Raw genomic sequence first — 23734 nt, forward strand, 5'->3', positions numbered from 1 at the left:
CATCTTTTTGTTACAGAGAATGTTAGGGGCACCAAAAGCTCTCTATTCTGGATCAATTATGAATTAGTTCAAGACACTTAAGGCATTTTGTCTCTTCCAAAGAGCCTTCTAAGCCATTAACAGAATCACAAGACTTCCCTCACATTTAGCCTTTGGATTTTTTCTTTGTTCATGCCCAAAATAAGGAGAACCAAATGTAGGAGTCACATAGGTCCTGGTAGGCCACTTCATAAGGATGTATGCCTGCTTATCAGGGTTTAATCTAGGACAAAATGAGGGAAAAAATGTATTTACATGCAAATCATTGAACTTTCAAAATTATGTTAGATTGTCTGTTGAGTTCCATAAAATTTAAATATTTTACTTTTTACTGAAGATTTTGCTGTGGGTTTTGTCATCAAAGACAATGTCATCAGTAATGACATAGCTGTTAGTAATAGACATGCTAATTACAGTAATACTGACAGTTTGATTTTTGCTTGTGTTAGTAATCTACAACTTCTTTGCTCCAATTATTTTCATTAGGGTGACCCTGGAGAAAGAGGAGAAAAGGTGAGACATGTTTCACTTCCTTTGTGGCTATTCTATTTTGAAGAACTGCTTGAAGAGTTGCCAGTGTGCTGATTCTGAGTTTAAAATAACATAATTACAGCTGCTACCTAGAACTTAATCAGCATTGTGCAGCCTTTACGAGTATCAAATAATACCTACTAATGGAAGTTACTGGTCTGGGATTACTGCAGTGGGATTAGTCAAAGAGAACAGTGGTCATGTGTTAAAGGCTTCACAGTTGCACGATTGTGCCAATAATTCTAACTATGATTAATCTTAGAAAAAGATGAGCTTGTCTGAATAAATGAGAGGTCCACACAATTCTCATAACCTGGTTTTGATCATCTGTTACTTGTGTGGAGCAAAATGATTAGGTGACGAAGTGATAACTACATAGACTCCTAATAATACACAGGTAAACCAGTTCTCTGTGTACTAAAAGTATAGTGCCCCATTCTTGCTTGGATCAGTTTAAGTAAGAGCACTGGAATCTGCCCCAGTGATCTTAGTCTATAAGCTGTCTGAAGAGGTACCAGTAACATAAATGGTACACTAACGATGTTCTGTCTGGCAGTGAGATAGCAATGAGTTACTTCTCTGACTTCCAGAGTCACACTAAGACAAGGGGGCATAACAAGCTCCACATGGCAAAATGTTGAGTGTAATTCTGCTCTTCCAGGAACAGTGGCTCGTAGGAGCACTCCTGTGAGAGTACACACTGAGTGACAGTCAAGCTTCTACATCTCTGCAAAGGCAGTTTGAGAAATGATGTAAGCCTTATTTTGAGTAGGAATCTGTACACAGCTTCATCTTCTGCTAGCACACTGAGTCATGTTTTTAAAAGTCAGTTGCTTGTATTGAGATGCAATTTACTCTTGAGAAATGTTTACTCATATCTTTGCAGCTACAATTGAATTTTTCTTCCAAACCTGTATAAATCCACGTGATAGCAACTGGAGGTGTGCTTTGAATAGGCAATTCATTCCACATTTTGAAAAGCACACAGTAAAAATAATCCAGGGGACTCCTGAAATTTTATACCCCACATATAGAACTATGTAACTTGGAATCTCTTTTCATGAAATCATTACTTTGATTAAAATTTTGCTCTTGAATAACTCAGTAATCTTTTATTTGTTTTCACACACAAAAGTAATAACTACAAATTTTAACATATACTGAATTTCTGATACTTAAAGTAATGACGTTTTTCTATAGTCATCCTTTGTCTTTTCCTAAAAAATGTAATTATAAATACTCTCAATGTGCTCTACCACATCAAATGGACTTGGAATGCTATTCCTAGCAGTTACTCATTCCATGTTTCCATGTTTCATCAAGACCTTAATTAAGATGCTACTAGATTATTAACTAGCTCCCGTTGTTTCAGTTGCTGTGATATGCAATGTGGTCTCTGAAGTCCTCTGAATAGAATTTTGCATTAAGTTCTGCATTTCATATCAGTATGATAGATGCTGAACAAATATTGTTATTTGAATACTGCTAATGGTTATCTGACCAAGACCTACTAGAATGTTTTTTAACTTATTTAGATTCAACATTTATCAATATTCTTGTAATTTTATATATTTCTTGCACTTTACCTGAACCTGCAGTCCCACTGAAATTCTTGGCCTATAATATCATATATAATTAAGATTTTTTGGTGTAGTCTGAACTTAATGACTGCACGACTATGAATGGAAATTGGAATTTTTATAGATAAATATTTTGAAATGTTTCTTTACAAAGTTGTTTTTAAATTAGGAAAGGTCTGCCTAGATGTGAAAGTGTGAATGAGTATCACTCTTCTAACAATAAATAGTGCATAGAATTTATGTTGATAACAATGTCTTGGTGGCTTCTTGGATGAGTGACATTCAGTGAAGGTTTTCTAGTTTGTGTATCATGAAGGACTTTAGAGTTGGACATTATATGCCACAAATACTTGAGAATCCTAATAAAAAGTATTTAAATTGTATAACTGCCACCTGAGTTTGCTCTAGATGTGTTTAGGTGAATGTCACTGTGTTGGAGAAAAAGTATATGTACTGAAAATTCAAAATGCTGATTCATCATGCAGTAATTCCTTCATTGCTAAGTCACAGAGAACTGTGGAAGTCTGCAGACAATACCGACAGGTAGTTATCTGATAGTTTGTTGAGTTTTTAAAGAGGTTACTGTTATAGAGAAGATTGTATGAGACACGGCAGCTACACAAACTGTGCTTCCTGACCATGTCATAGAGAGATTGAATGTCTGATTAACAAAATTAGCCTGATAATTATGTTGGAACATTGACTCTTCTCTGTATGCTGTGTGCTTGCATAAAATCATTAAAATATATGTTTTAATCATAGGGTGATACTGGAGAAAATGGACTCAAGGGTGACACGGGAGAAAAGGTACACTACTTCCTAGAGAGAAAATGGGTGCATTAGTCATGTTTAATCAGATAATGAAAAAATAATTTGCTAACACATTTTAAACTGGTTTGGGGTTTTTTTTCTGTAAAGGCACAAAGTAATTTCACTGAGTTCATTTTTATAAACAGAAAAAAATTGTCACTGTTCTGTCCAATTACGCATAAAATTCCTGACTTGATACAGCAGCAGCTTTAATACAGGCTACATCAGTGTGTCTCTAATTAGCACTCCTCTGCTGAAATTTGCGTCATACACAAACTTTGGTCACAGCCTGCCAGATTGTTGTAACTAGACCTGCTGAGTTATAGCCATTTCTGATATATGTTTTTATGTTTCCCCTTCTGTATTCCCCTCAAAGTGAGGAGGCAAACCAATAAAGGATGAAAAATATGGTATGCTGATAGGTGGCTTCCCTTCAAATTGCCATCTGGAAAACTGAGAGTTGAAGATGATAACTATGTTTTAAATCTCTTTGCCAGCTGACATCAGCAATAACCTTACTTAATACCTTCTTAGTTCATTGTCACAACATATCAACATGTTGTAGAAGTCACTAAAGAGCAGATAATGTAAAAATTTTAATTTACTTAGTTTTAATTTACTGAATTTGTGTCTCATGTTGTATCACTGCAAAAAAAAATAATTGAGTTTTAAAACTTGCTTTACTTACTGAAGCCATAGTTTATAGCAGTCAAAGCAAAGTCTGTGTTGCATAGGAAGAAAGGTCAGTCATCATAATCTCATATGACCATCACTTTGGAAATCATATGCTTCTGTAAACATTCATCTTAGTGACTACACCTAACAGAAGCATAAAACTAGCATCTTATACCTGTATACAAGTGTGTAACCAGCTCACATCTGTTTAGTTTAGGAGAAATTTATAATGGATTTATCAAGATGGTAAGGAATGCATGCAAATCTTTTGAGTCCAAATCATTTGGATACAATAAAGCTATGCTTTCAAGAACACAAGGATTTTATGGGACATATTCTAAAATCAGCATTTAAAAACAGACTTGAGATTTTATAATAAAGTTATTTGATTCCCAGAGTTCATTTAAAAAGTACTTTATCTGCCGTTATGCTTGTTAACCAAGATTAAAGTCTTAACCTTATTTAGTTATTTGCACAAGATATGCTGGTGTCGTGGTTTGGCCCAGCTAGCACAGCAGCACCACAACAGTCTCTCGCTCGGTGCCCCCATTCACCCCCACTCTCGTTAAGATGGCAGAGGACCCAGCAAAATGGGAGTAAAAAGATAAGCAAGATTATTGTGGGTTGAGACAAGAGCAGGGAGGGCTCACTGCCAATTATGGTTCTGGGCAAAACAGACTCTAGTACTCAACTAGAGAGGAAAGTAGGAAAGCTTATTCTACAAGAAACAGAACAGAATAAAAGCAAAAAAAAGGGAGTAGGATGATGAGAAAATTACAGCCAGAACTTTAAGATCTCCCTCCCCCATCCCTCCTTTCTTCCTGGGCCCAGCTCACTGCTCCAGATATCTCTACCTCCTCCCCCATCAATGGCTCAGCGGGGCAGGGAATGGGGGATGTGGTCAGTCTCTCACAGATGAGCTCTGCCGCTTCTGTCTTCTCAGATGAGGACGACTCCTGGCATTCTTCCCCTGCTCCAACACGGGGTTCCTCCCCTGGAACACAGTCCTTAACAAACTTCTCTGGTGTGGGTTGTTCCCAGCAACTGCGGCTTCTGCCGGTACAGGGTCCCTCACACGGGACACAGTCCTTGGTGAATATCTCTGGCGTGGATTCTTCACCGCGGTTGCAGTTTCTGCAGTTGCAGGGTCCCTCTCTCGGGACAAGGCCTCTTCTGGGCATAAGTTTAATGAGCTGCTTTGTCGTGGGTTCCTCCCCACAGTTGCAGCTGTGGATATTGGGTCCCTTCCTCGGGATAGGGCCTGCTCCAGCCATAGTTTTAAAGAAGAAAATCACTGCCCCTGATATGGGCTCATTATCAAAATGAGTCTCTACTGCTGATGCAGGGTCTTTAAAGAAATGGAAATAAATCTCAGCTTCACCAGTTCTCTCCATAGAATGCAGGGGAGTCTCTGCTCCAGCACACCTCCTCCTCTCTTTCATCACTGACCTTGGAGTCCACATGGTTGTTTCTCTCACCGTTCCTACTCCTTGCACCATCACCAGCCAGAAGAAAGAAGAAGGGGGAGAAGAAGAAAAGAAAATGGAGGAAAAAACCTCCCCTTCCGGCTTCTTCTCAAAAAAGTGATTGTGGAGGCGTTTAATTGGCTCAGCCCCAGAAGTGGGTCTGGCTCTGAGCTCCTACAGGAGCCATCTTTACAGCCCCTTCCCCCTTACCAGAAAAGGCTGTCATGTCAAACCATGACAGCTGGTAACACCATATTGATCCACTTTTATGTGATTCCGGAATATAATCTCTTAGCAAGTACAGGATTGACGTTCAGATACATAGTCCTTCAAAAAAGTAAATGGGAAGCTTATAATCTCTCTGGGAAGCCTAGTTCAGCTTCACTTGTTGATTTTCTACTTAATCAACTGTGAGCTTGCATCCCCTTGAATGCCCATACTGCACTGTGGTCTGCAGTGAACACATCTCCCTGCTTAGAATCTTGTTTAAGAAAAAATTCCCTTCTTTCATTTGGAAATCTTTTCTCCTCAAGTATAATGTTTAAAGTATTTCTATATGAGCTTTCAACAGTCTGGTAGCCTAGGTGGGATCAGCTTCTTGAAAGTGTAGAACATTGGGAGACTTCTTATATTTCTGTACCTGAAGAGTTTTCAGTAAACTTGTTGAACTTCATAATACAGAAATCTCACCTCTCTTCCAGGTTTTATGTACTTTTTAGTGGTGGGACAGTGATGTTAGAATATATGCTGTTTATGTAGAGTGTTTTAACCATAAGATGCTAGGATCTACTGCATGAGTTTTACAACAGAGTCAGCAGAGCTCTGACTCAGTTGATTTTCATTGTTTTTCCTCCTTTTTCCCTGCCTGCAGGACAGTCTGCCACTCAGAGAAAAAAAAATCCAGATCTTACAGAACAGCTGCAGCTTAAAGTTTCCAATAGATAGCTCTGCAAACAGCACTTTGCAGGAAGTTTTCAATGGTGTTTTTGACAGATAATTTAGGAGTGAGCATTACATTGCAATTGTACTACTTCACAAGGATTATATTCTTTCCTGTTCTTCAGCACAGAGGGAAGTTTTTGCTGTATGATCATTATATATAATTCCAGCATGAGTTTTTCCAGCAATCACTAATCATATAAATGTTAGAGGAAATCAGAATGAATATTACAGCCACATTTAAGTACCATGTTCAGAAAATAGCCTTTGTGGGTTTTCCTATATTTTTTTTTTAATTTGTATTGTTTCTTTATTGTGTCTGCACTTCTCTACTGGTGTCATGATCATCTTGAGGATGCAGTAAAACTTACCTTGACTATAAACCCCGCTACAATGCAGATTTTCAAGTGGTGTTCCTTCTGTTTTCCATTGAGTGTTTTCTATTGAGCATGAGATTAACATAAAAGCTACGTCAGTTTTCTTAAAGAAGCAGATGCAGTCAAGTTCCAGCAATTTTCACAGCCAGCCTTATTGATGCACTGTACTAATACATACTTTCTGTTATAGTTTTCCCCTGCTACAAAACCTGTGCCTTGCAGTTGGGTAGCTCTAAACAGTCTGGGACATGTGTTACATTATGGAACTTCACTACCAGATGAGTAGTGAAAGTTTTTGCCAGCTGAACACTTCTGGAATTACTAGACTTACTAAGACTCAGTTTTTAAAAACTGTTTTTAAGAGAGCTGCTGGACATATTCATAGATGAGAGAAGGCTAGTATCCATTCAGTTCTCCAGTGTTTAACCACATACTTGCACAAACCCTTCCTGCTCAGTAAATAAGCCATTAATTTTGTGTAAGTAAATGCAGAGACCGTTGCACTAGATCCTAATGCTACACTTATGCTTAAGAGATTTACTTAATAGTTCATAGAACTTAAGAACTTTTCCTAAAAAGCTTAAATAATGTTTCTGTGAGATAAATAGGTAATTTTAATTACTATAGTGAGAGAGATCTATCAGATGACAAAAGTTCCAGACTTGGTTTAGGAGTGGGTTCATGTTTGTGCAATTAATGTAGATTTCTTTTCATGACTTGTGACTTAAAAAAGAAACTGTCTTTGTTGAACTGTCTGATCTTCAAGACAGTGTCAATTGCAGTCTTGAGTTCTTGCTTCTGCTTTTCTGCTGTAGTCTTGGACCCTAGAAACTACTGAGTATACCTCCTCTGTGTGCATGTTCTCCTGCTGAAGTTTCTTCATTGCCAAAATGAGTCATCAGAGAACTGAGAACATGATGAAGCATATTTTTTTCTTTAATGACATATTAATTTTCATTCTTCAATGAAGATAGATCATAAATACTTTGAGTCTTGTCTTCCCCATATCCGTTGTTATCCTTTAAAATTTTAATTAACGAATGTTTCATGCTAGTTGCTTTGCCACTTTACAGCCATAGAAAGTCCTTGAGGCTTTGCAGTTGTACCTACTTGTAGGGGATATCAGCATTATCACTCAAACATACCTATCAAAATGAGTCAGCTCAGATTTCCAGAAATGAGTCAACCCTTCATAATAGCAGTTCTTGTGTTTCCTTCACACAAGAGCAATCTGCAGTAACTGTGTGGAGGAAATCTATTCCTTTGTTTTCCAGCAGCACTGGGCATGTTATATGGTACCATTTAATTTTATGACACCAAAAAGACCCCATACCCAAACCAACTGTAAAACTATGACATTCAGAGAAGTCTTCCTGCAGCTTCACTGAACTATCAGGAATGGTTATTCCCTATTGGTATTTTAATACGAAGAATATTAAGCTTTTGTTCTCTGCTTATACATCTTCAAAGTGGATCACAGTACTGACTCCTATGGTACCTATGTAAATTAGTAGTAGGATGTTGTGGAGCTTGAAGTTGCTGCTGTGTAGCAACCTGTTACTTTCAATTAAAAAATCCAAATTTCTTTTGAATAATGAATAATGAGATAGTTCTCCAAATACAAGCACTATAGTCATCTTCAACAGCATGTAGTTTGACTAGCAAACTTTTAATTTATTTAGGAGTTTTTTATTATTGTTTGGTGCATCATTTACAAAAATATGTGGAAAAGTGAGTATACAAGAGTTTTTACGATTCTGTGACAATTATACAAATCTGGGAGCTAAAAGCTTCCTTGGCCAAGTCACTCATTGATCCTCTACCCTTGTGCATATCAGTGCATATCAAATCTAGTCAACCCAGCAAAACACAGGCAAATCTTTTTGAATGTTAGATGCCTTCTCAGAATAGAGACTTTTCCTGAATAAATTACTATAGCTCTCTCATCCTGTAAAGTATAACACTTAACTGCATTAAATTTTGAGTTTAAATATGCTGAAGAGCTGGGGAAATATAGCTATGAAAAAGATTGCTCATATTCTCTGTAAATGACAGTATTTTTAAAATATTTATCAGCAATTTAGAGATGTCAGAGTATGCTCCATCTTCTGATTTTATAAAGAACATTTATACAAAATCTGTAGTCATTACATATGCATTATTAGATGTGAAATTTGAGGTTAACTATTATGCAGTTTGCTAAATCTCTCTGTGTCTTCTTGAAAACAACACCATTCCTTTTCTGAATCACACTGATTTAATTCATCGGGTAAATTCCTATGTTAGCAGCCCAGAGAACAGGTAATCTTGCTACAGAGTTATTTTTCTATATAATCTTGCTATAACCTTGCATATTTTGTTATGTCAGTTTCCTGAAAAACTGTATGTATAATAAATGTGATTATTTCTTGTGGATTTTGTATCAGGGTGACCCTGGTTCTTCTGCTGCAGGAATTAAGGTAAGCATACAGGGAGACAAGGGTTGGTTGGTCTGTGTTACTGGGTAGTGTCATAGACATTTTGGGTACTGTTGGTGTTATGATTTTCCTCAGCTCTTTTTAGAATTCATTTTGTCAGATCTTGTGTCTTTCATCTCTCTTCTTTTAGGGTGAACCTGGTGAATCTGGACGGCCTGGACAAAAGGTATTAGTTGGAGATGTTTGGATGTTTTCCTTTTCTTCTCTATTGAATTTGTCATGAATGATGTTACCAGTGGCATTTAAACATACTAGGATGAGCCCAAGGCAATACAATTTAACAGCCCAAGGCCTATACACATTTGATGTACGATCATTTTGTATTTTAAAAAGGCACAGGAATGATGATACTAATGAACATGAAAAGCACTATTAGACTAACCCACCTCCCTTTCTAGCCACAGCATGCTTCTTGCATTGAAAGCTTACCCAGTTGCAGCTGATGAGACAGACTAACAAAGAGTGGCTCTACTTTTTCAAGTCAGCACAACCCTGCATGTTTGACTGAGTATTAACCTTCAGATTATTGTATATTATTACATCTGATTAGGAAGAAAATAAATATTGACTAGAATCCCTTTCACATACACATGTAAGGGGATCAAACTGTCAGAAGCACACAGTATGTTTGGAAAGATGTAGGAGGTAATGCTTCTCTGTTCTTTCCAGGGGAAAAAATTCCCCTGCATTCTCTGTAACTGAGGCTGCTTTTGCATTTGAAGATCAGGCAGGATCTGTAATGACGGTGCTGCAAGAGGCCTTCTGAAGCTGGGGGAATTCATCTTTGGATCCATAGTACATGAAACACAGTGAATGCTGAGCCTTCAACTGCCATTCATGAGAGTAGGAGGCAGGTCCTCCTGGGACAACTGGTGAAAAGGCAAAGAGGAGACAACGAGGGTAGCAGATTTTTGCTTTGCAGTATTTGGTTTCCCTTGAGAGTCTTCAGCATCATTCTTGTCTAGTGTAACATTGAAAATTACGCACTGTTGCCAGAGTGGAGCAGACTCCAGCTGCCAGTTGAGCTAACAGGTATTGCAAACGGATAAACAAAAACTAAACTTCTGTATGGTGAATGGCAGTAGAACTATTTTCTAATATTCAGTCTTTTGGTGACTAAGCAAAATCCCAAAACACATATAACTATTAAATGAAGTAAGAAGTTAAGTCTTTTTGTTATAACTGTAATCAGTTATAACTGTCTAAACAAATATTACTGTGATTGCAAATGCAGTTCTTCAGTAAAATGCAGTTTTAATTAGGAAAGATAATCAAAGGAGTTTAAAGTTATCTAATCCACAAAATCATTCAGTATGTGATTCTGCAGTGTATACTTTGCTTGGGTAATAAACTAGAAAATGCACTCAAGAGCCTGTTGAGATTCATACTGTCATTAGCTGGCTGCCACAGAAGCAAAACTAGCAGCAGGCTCCTGGATCTCAGTTTCCAGGAACTCAAGTTTGGTCTAATTTAGGTATCATAGATAAGTGATAAGTACACAGTGTGGACTTCCTATAGTATCAGCTTTTTGTTCACAGCAAAGGGGTCTTAATTTGTTCTTTGCACTTCACCTCACAAGCTTCCAGTATGCTAAATTCATATTCCCAGCCTGAACGAGCAGCACTCATTCAGAGTACTTCCTTGTCTCCTCAGCCAGGTACTCCATGTCTGCTGTTCTGCTCCCTGCTTGACAGGGACTCATTCACTCCACCAGAGATTGGAGGGGACCTTGTTTTCAACTGGAGACACATCTCTGCCCTCTACATCATTTCAATACTTTCCCCCTTAATGTATACCATTCCTATTCCTTTCCTCTGTCTTCCTTCCCTCCTTATATTTTGCTTCTTCCACTTCTTATTCCATATCCATCTTCTAAGGACAGATAAATATTGAGCTACTCATCTGAATATTATTTATATGAAATGAAATGGGATTGTATTTCAATGGCCTGACAAGGCTGTTCTGTGCCATATATATTGCAGAGATGATAGAACAACCTGCCCTGCCAGCCATTATGAGATGAAGTTAGTATACCGCTTTGGTTTCTTTAAAGTCATTCTTCTCATCATACTCAGATCTTTTCTATCAGGGAAGGTCCAGAAAGAAAACACTATGTGTTTATTGACAACATTAATTCTAATGCAGCATTAGTGATTTCATTATGTTTCACATTGTTTAATGTATCATTGAGGGCCATTTTAATTGTTTTAGATTACTGTGATTCTAAACTGACTTTACTGGACCCTGTCTGCTTGTTGTATGTGGATCTATGGAAGTTAGTTCTGTCCCAAGACTAAACATTTGCTGTGCTTAGAAGTGAAATTTAGGGCTTCCACAGTTGTCTAACTGTGGATACTCAAGAAAGGTGCCAAAAAAAAAAAAAAAAGAGTAGGGTTTTGGAGCTAGCATTTTGTCAGGAATGAGTGGACTGGAGGCCTTTTAAATCATGATTCATTTGCAAGAGTGATAACTGTTTTTCTGCTTCAGAAAGTGTTAGGCACCATACCAAGAATTAATAGTCTCTGTTGTAAATGGTATCCTAGCCTCTACTCTTTCTTTTGATTTTATAGTTAATATTTTGAGACTGAAATCTTTCCTGTGCTTTTAGGCAATGTGAACAGTTAATGTTCTGAAATAACTGAAATGGACAAAGAAACTGTTATCAGATCCTTCTGTAACATTTAAAAAACACTCCATTTGGTAAAGCAATTTGCAGACCTTCTATTATGCTTTTTGGTTTGTGGCAGAATGTAATTTCATTATTGGTGCTTCAAGTCTTTTCAATATTGCTGCCTCAAGGAAGTGTCTTATCTGCTGTAGGCTGATATTATGCATACATGTATTTATGTTTGTGCATGTATGTATGTGTACATGTGAGTGTATGAATGTGTGTTGTAAGAGTGTGCATATACCTGCATAATTAACAGCACAATCTATGTGAATCAGCCCAAACCACAGAGTTGAAATCTGGATTTCTATAAAGCTCAGGAGTGTACAAAATCTGGAATATAGTTCAACTCATTATAAAGGTATAAATTGGCTTCAGAGTTCAGACCTGAGCTTCCAGAAAGTTCAGGGATATTCAGATCCAAGGTGCTGGTTAAAATCCATCTCTGTATTAAAATAAAATCTACAGCCTTTAAAATAATGTTTTATTCACGTTATTGTTCTTTTATTTAAAATTTCTTTTAATCTTCATTTCCTTAGACAACACCATTCCATTTAGCTAATATCTCAAAATGACCGTTGTATGAATGTTGTCATTCTTGTCTTAGACTAATTTCAACCTCATTACAAAATTAATACGTTCAGCTTTTGTTCCTGTTACAAAGTTAGCATTGCAAATGCAGTACTATTGATCTTTTCATTGCAATTTTAAATAAGCAAGGCCTTTCTGGGCAAAACAATAGAAGATTGCATTCCCACTATCCTTCATGACACCAAGTATATTCACAGATAAACAGCAAGCACTGAAATGATGCTACAGATAAGGCTATAAAAATTATGGCCCAGTTATAATTAGGCAGTCCTGCATGAATTGCACAATTTAAACCAAGCTCTCTGGATTGCTTTGTAGTTAACCAGACAGTTACATAGACAGTTACATCAGAGTTGAAAATGGAACAAAATTAAACATTTGTCATAAGTATGAGACTGAAAAAACAGCATGAAAAATGAACTGGTGTTACTTGTTTTCTTCTCTTTTGGTGAAGGCTAATGTGAATTCATTTTGACTTTCCTGATATGGATTTTCAGCCTGGATGTCATCTTCACATATAAGGTTCCCAGAATATATTTAAGTTCTTAAACTGACTCTTATTAATTGTACATTTAAATCACTTGTTTTGAAAATATCAGTCCTTGAACTGACTAGCAGTCATCAGTGGTCTTTTATCTTGCTGCACAATATAGAAGGGTCTTCACTGGTTAGTAACTGTAACTCAATAATGTCTGTAATATTATGTAATTTTCCTGTATAGGGTGAACCAGGTCTTCCTGGGCTTCCTGGACTCCCTGGGATAAAGGTAAATAAACTGTAGTCTTTGTTGTACTGGTTGCATACCACAAAGGCGAGGTGGGGGGCACTGCAAGTCCACTAAAGTAGACTTACTGTACTTGTGCTGCATCTTCTTCTGAGTTTCTGGTATTGAACTGGGGACCGTTGCAGAAAAGTTTCACATGGATAATTGGCTGTCTATGAGTAAGCAAACAGTATATCTTACATTATAATGTGAAGTACAACATTGCATTCTAGTGCTTTAAAAAAATAATCTAACATAGTAGAGGTTTTTCTTTTTCTTTAATGGAAGAGGCTTGTCATCAAAGTTTTTCTTGGTTTCCACTTTGATGGGTGCTTTGCAGTAGTCTACGGAATTTACCGAGCCTCCTGCCAGAGAACTGGATGAATTATACAGAGACTGTGGAGAACTGGCACTGTCAACAAGAATACTCTGTGCTCCATTACACAGCAGTGATTCCCACTGATAAGTCAAAATGTTTTAATAAGATTCTACTCAGTATTAGCTACAGTCACTGACCTAATACCTAATTCAGTCCTTGGCTTCCGGTTTGTCTGGGATCTTTAGGTGAGCTGACAGAAAAGACATGTGGTTGATTTAGTTCTAACATAAGTGGTTGCACTGGGAGTTGCAGACACTTGCAGAGTTTGAGCTGTAACTGTATAATGCTGTGCAGCCAGTGAATTCACATCTGCTAAGTAAGTGCAGATTAGAGTGGTTGCTTTTCTTCTGTGGCAAAGACTGTTCTTTCAGAAAACAAAATCTCTTTGGAACTTTTTTTTCTTTGCATTCCAGCATAGGCCTGTGTATACCTTAGGGGATAGTTTATATGATTTCTCCAATAACAAGGGGGACAAGCCAGAGCCCAATCTCTTGTCCAGTTTAGTAGGATTCACGATTTATCTTATGGAATGTAACATTTGCAGTGTTTTTCTCAAGAGACCTGTGAATTGCCCCAGCATTGAAACGTGGTCCCTTCTGTGTTACTAGTGAATTATGGGAAGAACTGAACATGCATGTCAAAGTTAGTATGTTATAATACTTGAAAATATAACTCCCAGGGAAGTTTCTCATTTTCTGTGAGAATGAACCCAAAATATGCTAGTGAAGATCATGCAGGAGCAGAGTCCTTTGCGTGTTTAAACTACAATTTTATAAGGATCTTTGACAGCAATCGTAGTAGCTCACTTGGAGGTCAGTACCAGCGTCCTGAAGGCATATGCCAAAGATGAGCTGGTCTTTAGGGATTCTATGTTCATGCAGACCATGCATGTCCACGTATATGACCTGCTAAAAAGTAAAAAAGTCTAAATCCAAGTCTCTGCTCTGAGAGAGTTACTGCTGTTAAGCTTACCACCAACAATGGTAGTAAGAATAGCTCAGAAGGGCAGCTTTCAGATTTACTTGAAAGGCAAGATGTGAAGTGAAAAGTGGATTAAGTGTGGGAGTTTTGCCCAGTGAAAATTTATTTCAGAGTTCAGCAGATACAATGGAAAAACAGCACAGTTACAGGTAGAATAAAATGGAATAATTTGGTCAATTATTATGCCTTTAGGAGAATGTTGGTTTCTACTGAAAATATAGATCAGAGGGAGTCTAGTGGTGATTCAGTGAAGAAATTCTCTTTAGTGCAATTCTGCATTGAGGTGGCTAGACACACCCTAGATGATGACAAGCCAGCTAGCAAAATGTACATAGGAGAAAGCAAAGCAGATCTGGTCACACAAGACTTGCAGGATGGGTACTGTTTGATTTAAGGTATTTGTAGAGTCTCTTTAATTAAAGAATCTGTAGAAAAAAAGCCTAGACTTTTCTGTCATAGAGACTATGTCTGTGGCATAAGACCAGAGAATGGCTGAAGTATAGGCATTCATCAGCAAAGAAAAATAAGTAATTTAGATCTTTTTTTCATCCTCTATTTTAGCAAAGATTTATCACCTTGGTAAAATAATTTCATCAATTTCCAAGAACACCCTCAGTGATATCTTATTGAGAAACAAATTTCTAGTGAACTAATGTTGATTGAAAACTATTTTGAAATAACAGTGATTGGATGAAAAACTTGACAATTGAGGAAATGCAATAGTCTGGGCTTGCAGTCTGTTGGTGCTATCATAGTGTACTGCACAAAACTTAAAGGAATCTTATTTGAAGCAGTGGCCTGGTTTTTATTTTGTTTTTCTTATTTTTTGTCCCCTGATTGTTTCTTGTTATGGGATCTGTTCTCATCAGGATTTCATAAAACTCCCCAAGACATGTCTTTGCTATTCTATCTTAAGAGTGATATGCAGTGGTGGCATAACAGATGTAGTACTAACCTTGCACAGTGCAATTAAAACATCTAGGAACTTGTTACAATATGTGAGAACTATCCAGAGTTCTTGTGCATTTGTGTGCCAGCACAGTAGCTGTGAGCAGGGATTTTGTAGGCTATTCCCAAACTTTGTGAGATGGACATCTGGAAACTCAAGCAAAGCACTAGCAGAGACTTGTAGGAGAAAGCGGTAAGGTTCAATTCAAGGCAGTGGCTATTTAATCTCTTTCCGAGTAGGAAAAAGTAAATATTCTTGTATTGCTGGTATTATTTTGATGCTATTGTTTTCTGCAGTATTGTACTCTTCAGTTTCTGTTACATATCACAGGCATGCATATACACACTCAGAAGTCTCCTACAAAATCTTCTGTTGAGGTTCCTTGCAGTTGAAACCCTTTAGGATTCTCATTGCACTTTTTGATCTTTCTTCAGTCTTCAGTTGAATTACAGAATGCTCTTAAAATCTGTGTCTTCCTGTGATGTTGTATTTGGTTTTTGGCCCTGAGTTATTGGTAAAACACATTTTCCAAGCAGGTTTGAAAGGTTAGCCCTAGATGGTAAGTGCATCTGAAATGCATTAATTATTGTAGATGGATGGATGTAGCTTAAACCTGTGTTCAGCTGGACAAGTAGTCAAGGAAATAGGTCAACATATCTTCTGAAAAAAATAGATAAATAAATAGCAAAAGTTCATATCTGTTTGACACACAGTAACTCAAATCACACAGGTGATTTCAAATGGACAAACTAATTGTCTGAGAATCATGTTTACAGAGCTTTTATGTTCCAAACAGCTTTGGAATTATCCCTGTTGCCTAATTTTGAAATAAGTATCTCTAGTATCTTCTAGTACTACAATGTCAGGAATAGAGGATCAAGATACAGGGATATTCTACACATACAAAATCCTTGGATGTTACTCTTCTTGTCTTAAATATTTACCCTGTGACTATAGTGTAACAAATTGAAATCTCTTTTTCTTTAAATCTGTTTGTTAAATTACAAATTTGCTTTGTTATGAATGAATCTCTCCACAGTGGCAGGCTGTATTATGAAATCTTTTAGGTAGCTGTGCACATACATAGCACTCTATAAATGCTAAACCAGACTTTCAAAACCTAAATGCCATGCCAGGCAGTGCAGCATCTTTCCAGCTAAATCTCATCTTTCTTCTCATGCATGAAGGAGATTTCCAAGGCATCCGATCCAATATGCCTGAACATGTAGCCAAACTAGTTAAAGGATTAATAAATACTAATCACTGGGGAAGTTTTACCATCTTATGATGCCATTTCAGTTAATTAATCAGTGGTTATTGATTGTTAAAGTTTGGTTGAATGTACAGAATGTACATGTACAGCATCATTGGATGGACATGGAAGTATCATATCTCAATTCAGAGTATGCAGAAAGGTCTTTTATTATTTACTTTTCTAGACCTATTCACCGTGCACATGCAGATGTTTTGTGACTTCTTCCTTTGCCTTTTTTTCTCTCCTCATTATCAGATGGTGACATGGAGGAAACACAAGCGCAGTCAGTTATTTCCAAGACAGTGATGAAGCTGTCTGTGATGTGCTGGAGAAACACTTTTCAAGCACCTGTTGTTGTTTAGGAATGGCTGGAAATTTAATGAGCCCCTGCGTATGTTTCACCATGTCACTCAGGAAGCGAGTAAGGCACCTAAACACAGATTATTAACTCATCACTCTGATATCCCCCAACTGATGCCAAGCAGACACGGAATACTTTCTATGAAACATAAACTTATGTATTTGTTTTATCTCATAACTTCCATGGAATGCTACGTACAAAACAGCACTCACTCTAATGGAAATCATATATACCTTTATTCATTGTAATGTCAGGCATATCTCAAATCCATTGTGTTGAATTTTCTGGCATTTGGGCAGTACAGCCCTCAACTTCATCTCTGCAGTGGGATGTCTTCACAGAACCAGAAGCCCCTTCTCAGTAACAACACTTCATGCAGGACCTATTTTTTCCTTTAGCATTTCTTACATTTCTCCCACCATTTCCAAACAAATGCTGAAATAAAGCTTGTGAGTGCAACTAAGTTTTTATTCTATCATGTTTAAGAAAACTGCTGTTGAATGATTTGGCATGAGAAAATAAAGACTGCTTAGCCCTTCCACTTTTGGGAGATAGGGAAAGAATTATCTGTTTTCAAATCTATCAGAACTGACTAATTCAATAGACTTGCCAATATGGAGCATCTTGTATCTTTTTGTACAAGTACTTTGGATTGACTTTCCTGGGACTGTGCCTGAGCAAAGTTTCAGAAGAACCTGGATAAAGATATGGGAATTTGAATGATGTGGATTTTCTTTTTATGAAAGTGAAAGCAATTATCATTTTAATCTATACTTATTTTTTTTTCTTGTTCATACTCAAAGATCTTATTCTGTGACCTTCCCAGTTCCATTTAAAGACCAAAAACCTCACTGTTACATAGAATTTTGTTTTTTCCCTCTAGAAGAGTTGATACACGTTTCATCCAGTGAACTCCGTTTCAAAAGAAAACTTTCAGAGATGCATACATAGAAGTTAGTGTCAAGACTGTTGTTGAATCTCGTGTGTTTAGATGTTGCTCTTGTCATCTGGTAGCAAAATGAAAGGAAATCAGAAGTAAATGGTAGTGCCAAGCCTGTCTCCTTGGAGTCAGTGCCATTCACCACCTGCAGGAAAGTTCTTCAAACTCCATTTTTCCCCTTGGAGTTCTTAGGAAGTCTGAGTACATTTTCCTAATGCATTTTTCCTTTCTGTATTTCTGCTTTTCTTCCTTGTTAGTGACCATTACAGGGAAATTTGCAGGGTCTAGATCTCTCTCTATTTTTCCCAGGACTCAGATATTCTTTCCCAGGCTTCGTGTCATCTTTATCCTGTAGGTCACCGAACTCTGAACTCTTTCTAGCTTGCACTCAGGACAAGTATTTTCAAATTATGGACACAGACATGTGTTGTACATGTTAATTGCAGCAATAGAAAATTGTGGGAATTAAGCTTTAAAGCCTGCTTCATAGAAGTTTAGGTTTCCTCCTGACATGCACTTGCCATAGCTGATACATCTTTGGAAATACTCAGGTGTGAACTAATCTCCAGCCTTTGATCATTCACATATAGTGTTCTTAAGAGTGAATCATCTCCCTGAGCAGAGAGGAAAATATGCAGTGTAGTATAGGTCAAGTACTGAGAAGTAGACTGCAAGGTTGTGTGTTCTAGGTGAAAATGGGAACTGATCTAATACAATAGGACTTAGTATCTCCATTTGGAGGGCTAGTTTTCGGAAGTAGCTCTATGCACAGGTAGGTAAAATACAATTTTTTAAAATCATACAACCATGCAATGAATTTTCATTATTCAGTTTCCAGAGTGGAAGCATATGTACATATATATGCATCTGTGCATGTAGTTGCATACCTAGCTTTGATCGTTCATTCCTAGCTGTCTGATTTCTATATGTTATGGCAGTAATCACTTGCATGGAGTAGACATATAATTTCCCAGAACTAATTTTGGGAATCAAGGCCAAAAAATGAAATCGTCATTAACAATGGATGGTATGCATGTGTTAGGAGTGTTTACTGGGATGTTCTTTAAGATACATGCAATTTTTACTAATCCACCAGAGGCTATACCCTCCAAATCATGAAAGCTCTATTTTCTTTCCTGGAAAACACTAGAATGTAAGTAGTTGAAACACAGGAAATTTCCTCTAGAGCTATTACTAGTTCAAAGATTGAGCTTATAAGGATCTATTTCACAGCATCTGCTTTATAAGCATAGTTTCATTTTCCTGTTTAAAAAAAAATACAAAACAATCCAAATCCAAAATTTTGAAAACAGCTGAATATCAGAGACTTTAATATTTTTCTGTATTTAGAAATCAAGTATGAACAGAAATAAACAAAGAAGATGACATCAGTAATCTGAAAGAATTTCTGTGCCTCAAATACACAATTGTAGATAATAAGAAATGAGTGCATGCAATACATTTCTTGATAAGTTCTTTTTATTTCAGAGTAGCAAGACAAAATCCTTAGATCTGACATTTTAACTGTTTTTGAAAGGAAACTATTTTGGACCTGACCTCATAATGTAGCAGTTCAGTCATTGCAAAGAATTAAAAACGAGGTGCTCATTGCAACAAGTGTTTTTCTTCTAATCCCCAGAGGAGCTACCATGCTGACTTGAATTATAATTAGCCTTTAAGAAGTCCTTGATGTGACTAATGCATGCAAAGTTAATTAGAGTTGTTACAGGTTCTATTAACACCCTTCCAAATCAGCATAACTTTTTAGCAGGCAGAACTTAAATGCAATAAGAATATTAAGGTCACTGAAAAGCAATAAATATCATACAAAGCAGAGCTCATTGTGAAGCTTCCAGGTTTTAGCCAGGTTGCAAGTTTTTACTTCTCTAACTCTAAATGAATCATAAAGACTAATCATGCATTTGGAAATTCTAAATCAGAATAGTTTTTCTAAGTTTAGAGACTGATCAGAGAGTAAAGATATTGTTTCAAATGTAATGACTGAGCCAGACAACTTAACTGGCCATTTCTGGAGCCAAATCTGAATTGGTATGAAAAGCCTTAACAAAGACCTTATAAAATGAAGTTAAGGGTTTTTTTAATCAGATTTCCTTTTACCTTGCTCATTTCCTTCTTACTAGCTGAATACTGTAGTCCTCTCAAAAGCAAAATTCCCATGAACCTCAGGCTATATATAAAGTCTTTTTAATGCTGTTCACAGTGAGAAAGTATAAGGTGCCGTTCTTTCTGACTCGTATAGTCTAAGGCCAGTATCTACAGAAATTTTTTAGGGTGCCTTGACGTGTGCACACTGGAGTCCTGGCCTTGGCATGTTTGAACTTTCAAGTGGAAACTAGGGAAAGATATGTGTGTTTTGGCTTCATAACAGATCTGCCAGTCAACCCTGGAAACACAGAACTGCCATGGTCCCAGCACTAGGGCAGATACCAAATGAAACATTTCAGGACAACAGACCTGTGTAATGAAGATGAGAATTTAATTTAAACTTCTCTGACTGCTCTAGTGTATAGCCCTAGGTAAGGACAGGGATTGAAATGACATTGTTCCTTGCAAACTCACGGTCCAAAAGTTGCACTTAATCTTATTATTGTAGCGTAGAGAAAATAAAGCAGTAATCTGATGTGGAAGGAAAATAGTAAGGTGTCCATGAAACTTTGAAGAAAAAAGAAAAAAATTAAGAGCTCTTCCACAGTTTATATCCATAAAGGGAATAACTGGCTCATGTGTTTTATGTCTTTAGCAACAGTAATATTTTTTATCAGTGACTTCAAATATTTTTATTTACCATAGTAGGATAGTAATTTCAGAAATGGAAGCAAATTTACCTCATTGTTATAGAAAAGTTGATGGTTTCAGTGCTTTTCTGCAGCACAGGTTTTCTTTTGGGGCAAACATTGATCTGTGTGGGAAAGTGTGTCTTGTATTCATTAAAAGAATAATTATAGAAAGAAAAAACAGCATATCCAACAACTGCTGTTACTGTTTACATGTATCAGTATGGAACTGTGTATTTCAGGTGCTGGAAGTGGACTATGCCTGTATGAGAGATCAAAGTTTCAAATAATTGTGTTGTGCTGCTCATCTGTGCAATGAACACTAATTCTAACTTAATTATGTATTAGAATACATTGTTAATAAATAGTTGCCAAATTAGTGGTGTTTAAAACAACAATTAGCATTTTAAATGACATTTCAACTGTTACACCTTTTTCTAAGTGAAAGTCCAAGTTTTGGCCAAGTACAGGTTCTATAAAAGTTAAAAGAAGACAATGACAGTGAACAATGTGTCTTAGGGTTAACCTCTAATATCAAAACTAGTCTCTGCCTCAACTCATAAAAGCTTTGATCATCGTGAAAATCAGTTATGAATATCTCTACATAATAATCCTCATAAAAATTTGACTATTTCTGAAGTAAATTGTGAAGTGGCTTTTTTACTGTTAAATCTGATAGAGATCACATTATGCTCAATGTAAGTCATGCCATTATAGGTTCCTTTCTGTTTCAAACATTTTTCAATAAGAGGTGAAAATGAACATTTACAAGATTTTTTTAATAGTATTATATAGTTTACTGTCTGACCCACTCATATTTCTACAGTTGACAAGTGTTTGAGGGTGAAAATGAGCACACAGAGGTAGTCTCTTCAAATACTAATGTTACAAACCATTAAAATATGCTTTAAAAAGGTAACAAATTACTCTTATAAACAGGAAGTATTTCACAAGCCTGTTGATTTTTTTTTAAAAAAGTATCAATTTACCTGTACTGTATGATTGATATAAATTACCTCAAGCCCAAACAGGAGATGAAGATGAAGTGCTGAAATTCATCTATTGACTTCCTGTGTAATGTGGTGGTTTCTGAACAGTGATTTCATAACTATGCCAAAGGTTTAAACTAAAATACACAGAGAGTCATCACTTGCTGATGTCTTTCTATACAGCTGCCAAGCGGTACTTGAAATGCTTCTTCCATGTTTAACTCCTCTTTCCAGATTTTTATGTTCTCTGCCCCTGCTTTAGCAGGCAAAGAAGCTTATGGTATTTTCTTACTGAATAAGAATCAAGGAATCACTCTGATTCCTTGCATTCTTCTCAACATTTCACAGAATTATGGAACAAATTCTGAACTAATTCGAGCAAGAGACTTACAATTAGGAAATACTTCAGTGAATTCCAGAACTATAGTGTTGTTAAATCAAAGTACAATCCCAAGCAAGCCTTTACTGTTGCTTTCCTGCAATCATGTGCCAGCTAAGCCATAGATGTTATATATTTAAAGCAAAACCTTAAACTCTTATTCTTTGATTTCCTAACTATGTTCCTGTATGGCTCTGGCATTACATTTGTGTGATGAACTAATCAGAACAGTCTCTCCTTTGCCTTTGCATATCCGGGACATCAGCATGCCTTACTGAGGAGAAACTGTTTTCTTCACATTTCATGCATCATTGCTAATTTTTATAGATTCTCATTTCTTATTTTGCTATCTAAGTAGCATAAAGGATAACATAAGGCAGGAAGCCAGAAATATTTGTAGTGTATAACTAAAGGATACAGTAGGTGCAAGGACTGGGCATTATTTCTTAAGTAAAGGTTTCTCTTTTGAGTAACTGAGACACAAATGCCAGAAACAAGCTTGATACAGTTGCTACCTTAACTAACCTTAACTAACTTTGAATGATGCAGAACATCAAATGAGCTTTTTAGTTAGTGATTTATGCTTTAACTACACTCAAGAGATACCAGACATACTAGAGAGGACACAGCATAGTTTCAAATCATCCAAACATGTTGTGTGTTGTGTGTTTACTTAGAAGATTAGTGTCCTTGTTTAGGCCCATTCAGGGACAAAAGACCATGATTAGACTTAAGTACCACAGACTTAAGAAACAAAACAGACCAGACTACTCAGCTTAGGGAAGAAAACAGAAAATAATTTAATTCACCACCAACCAAAACATAACCGTAAAACCCCAAAACAGGACAAGCAGAAAACAACAGAGTGGTACAATGATGAAGAACACAACCAGTCCTCCTCTCCTCCCAGACTCAGAGCCCTGATCCCAGTGTCTTTATTTCCTCCCCCCATGAACAACTCAGAGGGGCAGAGAATGAGGGTTTCAGTCAGTGTTTTTCTCATGGCTTCTGCCATATGTCTCTCCTCAGGGTAGGTAGGCTCCTCGCTGGTCCTCCCTGCTCCTCTGTGGGGTACCTCACACACCCGGCAGCCCTGAACAGGCTGCTCCAATGTGTGTTCATCCCAAAAGCTGCAGCTCCTTTCTACTCCTTTCAGCCTCTCGTGTGGGTCTGCTCTGCAGCGTGCAGGCTCTCCAGCATGGCCTGTGCCATGGCCACCTCCTCACACAATCTCCTACCTGTCTGGGTGCACTTGCCCAGAGCTGCTGGTGGCGCTCAGTCCTGCCATTGCCCTGCATGGGTTGCAGGGGTACAGCCTGCATTCTCATCACAGGTTTCAGAGGGGTCTCTGGTGCAGGGCTCCTCCTTCCTTCCTCCTTCTCTGACTGTGGGGTCTGCATGGTCGCCTCCATCTTATCCCCCTCCTGCACCTCCTCCCACGGACTTCAAATTTCTGTCCTTAAATAGTGATGGCCCAGCCCTATCAGAGGTCGTTCTGAATCTCAGAGCCTGGGTAAAGTTTAACTGTTTACTGAGCCTGCACTGCAGCCCCCTCCCCCTGTTACCAAGCAAAAGTGGTTCATTGCAAAACCATGACACTTAGCTCAAATGGCAAATCAGATCTGCCTTTTAATCTACTTGACCACACTAGCACTAGGTAGAGGGAAAGTTGCATGTTTTTCTTAGTGTAATCAGGTCTTAACTACTGCAGTTTGTTTCATGCATGAGAAGAACACACTGCTGAGTCATGTTCAACTTAGCGTCCCGAATAAATCTTTCTCAGCAGAACT

General features: G+C 37.3%; 1 protein-coding gene across 1 annotated transcript in view; it reads left to right on the forward strand.

The window, feature by feature from the left end:
• The window catches only part of COL25A1 (collagen type XXV alpha 1 chain), a 314147-nt gene that overhangs the window by 251686 nt on the left and 38727 nt on the right, over positions 1-23734 (forward strand). Inside the window, exons 16-20 of the mRNA XM_061993189.1 lie at positions 526-552; positions 2913-2957; positions 8844-8876; positions 9025-9060; positions 12875-12919. Coding sequence (XP_061849173.1) covers positions 526-552; positions 2913-2957; positions 8844-8876; positions 9025-9060; positions 12875-12919 — 186 coding nt within the window. The remainder of the gene's footprint in view (positions 1-525; positions 553-2912; positions 2958-8843; positions 8877-9024; positions 9061-12874; positions 12920-23734) is intronic.

The sequence above is a fragment of the Colius striatus genome, chromosome 3 (genome assembly GCF_028858725.1).
Source record: "Colius striatus isolate bColStr4 chromosome 3, bColStr4.1.hap1, whole genome shotgun sequence".
Classification (NCBI taxonomy): Eukaryota; Metazoa; Chordata; class Aves; order Coliiformes; family Coliidae; genus Colius; species Colius striatus.